The 6,475-nt window shown below is 39.7% G+C and overlaps 1 protein-coding gene and 1 non-coding gene across 15 annotated transcripts in view; one reads left to right on the forward strand and one right to left on the reverse strand.

The window, feature by feature from the left end:
• CCDC88A (coiled-coil domain containing 88A) overlaps nt 1-6,249 on the reverse strand; it is a 138,824-nt gene extending 132,575 nt beyond the window's left edge. For 2 of the 14 annotated variants that reach the window (XM_072768418.1, XM_072768417.1), the window contains exons 1-2: nt 5,517-6,198; nt 5,319-5,419 (exon numbers count right to left, since the gene is read on the reverse strand). In XM_072768418.1, the coding sequence (XP_072624519.1) occupies nt 5,319-5,419; nt 5,517-5,579 (164 nt within the window). In that variant the 5' untranslated portion in view covers nt 5,580-6,198. Of the gene's footprint in view, nt 1-5,318; nt 5,420-5,516 lie in introns of all 14 variants that reach the window. The other 12 variants (XM_072768407.1, XM_072768408.1, XM_072768414.1 and 9 more) reach the window with 11 other exon arrangements.
• TRNAE-CUC (transfer RNA glutamic acid (anticodon CUC)) lies at nt 3,486-3,558 on the forward strand. Its single transcript has one exon. It is a non-coding gene; the product is annotated as a tRNA-Glu (tRNA).
• Nucleotides 6,250-6,475: the final 226 nt, after the last annotated feature.

Raw genomic sequence — 6,475 nt, forward strand, 5'->3', positions numbered from 1 at the left:
CCAAGAGCTGCAATACACTGAGATAAATGCTACTACCACCAAAGTACATTCAGAATCTTATGGAAGCACATATGATCACAGATGAGAAAACAACTTGAAGAGAGGCAAGCCCCAAAATAAGACCAGTCAGGGCTACAGCATTAATCCAAAAGTCAGGGGCACATCTAAGAAATATCTGGGCGATAAATCACAAAACTTAGTTAACAAGACTCCAACTATGATTGTATCATAAGAGTATTTTTTTTAAAGAACCAAAAAACAAAAACAAAACTAAGAACTATGAAGCCCAACGAGAACACCCAAGATATCCATACCAAAATTCAAAGTCAATGCCATACTTGGTAAGAAACCCATATATTTTATAAGTCATTTTAGGGTTGCTATAGTTATAAAGTTAGCACAATCTATTTTTGAATGTAATTGAAGTATAACTAACATACAGTGTTATTTAAGTTTCAGGTATAACAATATAATGATAAAACACTCCTATACATTACTCAGTGTTCATGAAGGTTAAGTGTACTCTTGATCCCCTTTATCTATTTCATCCCTCTCTCTCCACTTCCCCTTACTTTTGAATCTTAAACATTCATAGAACTAAGAAACATTTCTCAGTCAACCTCCTCTTTTAGATAAATGGTTTCTTTTAGGTACACTTTATGAAGCTGCTTCTCAGGAAATATTTAAGGAGAATATACATACCATGTGTCATTTAATTTTTGTCATTATTAATTTTTTTAATTAAAAAATTATTTTCATAATAGAGGACTTCTAAAGTTCCTTCAAACCCAAGATTCTAAAAGAAGAAAAACCATAACAGGTATATATCATAACTGTCAAGTATTTCGAATGTAGATCTCTATGGTTATCTAATGGAGTTGAATCACATCATTGTTCTGATACCATTAACAATTTTCTCATATATCCTATATCCATATTTTCAACTGCTTAGGTAATATCAATACGCTTTTTTAAATTTTAGGATTATGAAATTCACTATAATGTTATTTCTTAAAATTTCATAGCAAGTAACATTTGAAATGGGTTACACAACTGCATGACATCTCAAACAGAGAAATGATTATTTTTACTGTCACCAAGCCCTATGTCTGATAACTAGCACAAAGAAAGAAAGATTTCATTTGGCTGAAGTATGAAAATGCCCTGCGGCATGCAGAAGAGCTGGCCCATCATTCCCAATCTCTAAAGAGCTTCCCCTTCCCGTTAGTTAAAGAGGACTGATGCCATGTCACAAGCTCTTAAAGAGATTCTTTGATTTAAGGAGCTAGTCGATGAAATCCAGGATTCATCTCTAAATGCAGGGAAACCCAAGTCAGCGAACAGACTCCGAAATTATAAGGCAGTGTTGGTAAACTGGCATGAAGAAGTCAATGTAAACAATGTCCAAATGCCAAATCCAAAGCCGCTAATCAATGTTCTTACTTTTAGTAAATACTGTAAATGAAAAAAAAAATCTATAGGCCTTCTATAATAAAATCGTATGTCACAACTAAAAGCAGGAATATAAGAGTGGCAGGCCAATGTAACTATAAGTACATAAAAGATTTCCACTTTAGCCAAGATCTAGAGTATCAGGAACCAAATTTACCCTCCTGCCTGAAACAACTGGAAAAAAAAGTACAAAATATATCAAGTGTTTTTCAAGGCAACGGTTATTAGGCAACACAGGACAGTAGATTCCTGATAGATGGGAAACACACAAGATGAATCCTTGACTGTCCCAACTTATTACCTTGAAAGAGTTCCTAGGCTATAGAGCAGAGATGGAGAACCCAGGCAATGAGGTGAGATGCAACTTAAGCTAGAAATAACAAGATGACTATCATACATAAAGCAAAGTAACGAAGAGTAGAAAGGTTCACGGAAAAATCCAGAGATCTACAGAGGGTATCCCTCAAGTCTTGAGTACTCATTAGTATATACATGTGAGGAAGCTACCCAAGAACAGTGAAAAAAACACCAAAAAAGGATTAGAGGGAACACCACCCAGGGTTCATACAGGTCCAGGAATAGTTTCTGTTTTCACCACCCAAAGTACTGAGATGGGTTTTGCCAACAAAGTGACAAAGTGGTACTACTTGATACTACTTAAAAGCAGGATCTAAAAAGATCAAACTGTTTCCAAGAAATTTAGTTATCCCAGAACAAGGCTCAAGAATACCTAATGAAATACAAAAATATCCAGCACCCAAAAAGGGAAAACTCCAAATGTCTAACATCCAATCAAAAATTACCAGGCATTCAAAAGCAAACATACACAATCCTTCATAAGAACAAGAATCAATCAAAACCAATCTAGAAATTATACAGACAGAATGGAAAGAAACATTAATCCTTTTATAACTATATTCCATTTGTCAAGAAGCTACAGAAAAGACAAAGCATGAAAGGTATAGAAATGGGAGATATAAAAAAGGACCGGATTTCTAGAATAAAACTGTAATGTCTGAAATAAAACATATGGACACAATTAACCATAAATTTTAAACACTATAGAAAAAAAGATTAATGAAGTCGGAGACATAGCAAAATTATCCAAAATGAAGCAGAGAAGCCTGAAAAAAATTGAACAGAACATCAGTAAACATCAAGCAGCCTGATTTACATGTAGCTGGACTTCCCAAAGGGCAAGTGGGGGCAGGAAAAATACACAAACACACACTTAAATATTCTCACATAAATATATATTTTTAAAAATAATGACCAAAACTTTCTGAATTTGTTAAAAACTACACACCCATAGATCCAAGAAACTCAACGAACTCCAAGCAAAACAAACATGAAGAAAAAAGTATATAGTTTCATTTAGGAAGGGTTCTCACTCACAAACTCTGTAAACAAATTTAATCTAGAAATGACTTAGACTAAGATTAATTTTTAGGTTACCTTACTAGGTACAGTCTCAACTAACAAGAGAATACATTAATTAAATCAAACACTAACTTGAGTAAAGTACTTAACAGAAATCCTAATGATTTTAAAGTTATAGCAAAATGCAGCTTTAACAACAATGTATATTTTGTTGCTCTACTAAGTAAATAATTCATCAAAAAAAATTTATTCTGGCAAATTATTTTTTAAAAAGCTAATGCCTATTCCTCTTTTTCTTAATTTTCTTTTCCTTTAATTTATATAGGTCATTCAGCACAGAATTAGGACACTGAAAAAGTTTTAAAGAAACTGAGAGGTGGAACTGAAAACAGAAGCAGATCTGAGGTTTGGAATGGAGCTAGTCCTCCCCTACAAAAAAAAAAAAAAAAAAAAAAAAAAACCCTGGCAACCACTATTTTGAAACACCATTACTTTCAAAATATACATATGTATTTTTGAATATAAAACTGCACTCAATGTGAAAACAAGCTTAAGTGTCTGTTTTTAGCACCTCAGTTCACTATTCAGTACTCAAAAAAAATGGAAGTGTTTTTTGGAAAAAGAATAATTCAAGTAAGTGGAAAACAAGGGGCGCCTGGCTGGCTCAGTCAGTAGAGCATGAGACTCTCAATCTCAGGGTCAAGAGTTCAAGCCTCACGTTGGGCATGAAATCTACTTTAAAAATAAACAACGAAAGAAAGTGGAAAACTAAAGTAATGTATTTTCCTAGTTTGTAAAAATTCCTTTTTTTAGGGCTCAGAATACAATTTCAAGATTTTCTGTCTAAAAACAAGAGACAGGAACAAATTCTGAGTATCTACTCTAATGGCTACCCTTCCTGTCATGTGGGTTTCCTAAAACAGAAGTCAATTTAATTATTCTACCATTCTGCTTAGGGAATGGTGGGATACTTCAAAGATAAAAAATAGTTCCAGTGGGAGAGCTGCCAAAAATATATTTACTATCCCTGGAAATAATTAATGTCGACATTCCTTTTTCCTTTCTAAAAGAAAAAAATACATACACATTTAGTGACTATATATATATATATTTTTTGGTTTTATTTTATACAAATAAAACACCTTCAGAAAGCACATAGTAGTATAATACTTCCCTGTAGGATCAACACATACATGAAAAACAGCACACAAATCTCTCTAAGCACACAGACTACAAATATTTCTGAGCACACAGACTAAGTTACCACTGCAACATTGATGAACTTGACTTCTACCTCTTTTAAATAAGAAATCTAAAAAGAAACGTAATTTCCTACAACATACAGAAATAATATTTTGTTATTAGCCTATTAACAATAGACTTATTCCTTAGTAACAATTATTCACTGATAATGCACTTAAGTGCCTCAGGTATAAAAGGTAAGAATGCCTTGAAATTGGAAGTTCCAAACTACTCACTCATGTAATCAGATTCTTTTCAAGAGAGAAGGCTAAATACACATTATTTTGAGCACAACTATAACAATTCAGAGTTTGTACTTAGAAAACCTACACGGATGTACTTGGAATGCATGTAGCCCAATATCTATAATGATACAAATGGTATTTATTTCGCTGACCTAGCTACCAATAGGATTTTGACATTCAATTCCCATCCTAAAAACACTTTCCTACTTAACACAAACCCAGCACCATAAACTTAAAAGACAAAGATCTGCCTACTAAATCATTATCTAGCTGTCATCACGAAGTCAGTAACCCGCATTTCACAAGTAGCCTTAAAAATACCTTAAAATGACCTCCCAAATCTTAATCACATGATTGACGTGATGATCATCTCATCAGACTTGAGTTACTGTACCCATTTAAATTACTCGCTACAGCAACAGTTCCGACCAATCAGAACTGCTATTTGAGATTCTCTCTTCTGAAATCTGTTCTTACTTCACCGGTTTCAAAATCTGAGTCACTTATTTTTAGACACAAAGGTTAATAAGAAGCATTTCTGCATCAAATACACATAACTGCACAGGAAAGGCTTTATCCTCCCCCCCCCCCCCCCCCGGCCCCACTACTACCACCACCACCACCACCACCAGCACCACCACCACCACCACCACCACTCCCCTTAGGAAACTATTATTTTCTCTCTCTCTCTTTTTACCAAATTATCAGAGGACAATGTGGTTTGGATTTCAGCACTGAAGACAATTAGGTGACAATACACGGTTGGCAGAATGAAACATTATAAAGTTCCTCAATATTAACAGGCATTAATCACTGAGGTCGTGATGAAACGGGCCGCTGGGGCACGCAAGACCATCACGCCTTTCCGCGGTCCAATTCTTAAGCCACCGGGATTCTTTTCAGCCCAAGAGCCAAAATCAGGAGCTTACACATAAAGTTTCCAGGATGCCCCCCTTTTTCAACGAAAACAAGCTGCCTAGAAAAGAAAAGAACACTTACATTTGGAGCATGACCTGGTTCAGGAACACCCCGTCCACCAAAGCCACATACTCGTCCAGGTTGGTCCCATTTCCTGCAGCCAGGGGTCCAAACGTTTTAACCTAGAACAGAAGGCTCGTTAAGGACACGAACGCCCACCTCCATCCCTGCGGCCGCAAATAATGCAGCAAAACATACAACAAATAACACCCTACTTACCCAAGTGACCAAGGGGCTGGTCATGAACTGCTCCAGAAGGGGGGTAAAAATCTCGTTCTCCATTTTACAGATAATGTATTTGAGAAAAAGGGGAACTACCACACACACACACACACACACACACAAAATAGATATATATACGCCTAAGGGGATGGATGGGGTCGCTAAACGTTGAAGAAGTAAGTAGGAATCAATGAAAGTCCATTTCTGGCCCAGGAAGAAAATCCCATCGTGGAGGGGAGACAAACTCTCCCTCCCCCCAAAAAACACCCCAGAGGGGAACGAGCCCCAGACCCGAGAAGCGGCTTCGACAGTAGCCACGAGCGGCAGCCTGCGCTGGAAATGTCTGTACCGGGCGAGGAGGGGCAGAGAAAAGGCATCTGGAGGAGGAGGAGGAGGAGGAGGAGGAGGAGGAGGAGGAGGAGGAGGAGGAGGAGGAGGAGGAGGAGGAGGAGGAGGAGGAGGAGGAGGAGGAAGGGAAAGGGGGCTGGAGCAGCGAGACAAAAAGCCCGTCGAGGCTGCCCAGCTCCTGCAGGAGCCGGACCAGCGAGGCTGCCCGCGGCGACTCACCCCCAACGCGGGCTAAATGGGACGCCGCGTCGGGGCCCCCGAGCCGCGGCCGGCCTCCACCCCCGCGTCGCGCTCCGCGCCCTGCAGCCGCCAGCGGGCATGGAGCCGCGCGGACCCGCGGAGCCTCCCCTGCCCGCAGCCCCTCACCGACGACGGGCAGGGCTCGCCCCTTCCCCCCGAGCCCACACCATCCCTCCGCGCCCGCAGGCCTCGCCTCCAGCCCCCTTCCCCTCCCGGGGGGCGTGGGGGCTCGAATGTGCGTCCCTAAGCCCCCAGCCTCCTAAGCCCCGCAGCCTCCGCGGCGCGCCTCCGGGAAGCCCGGGCACCGAGTCAGCGCCGCGCTCCAGCCGCCCCCTCCGCCCTCTCTGGAGGAGCCGGAGCAACGGCCT

The sequence above is a fragment of the Canis lupus genome, chromosome 11, assembly GCF_048164855.1.
Source record: "Canis lupus baileyi chromosome 11, mCanLup2.hap1, whole genome shotgun sequence".
Lineage (NCBI taxonomy): Eukaryota > Metazoa > Chordata > Mammalia > Carnivora > Canidae > Canis > Canis lupus.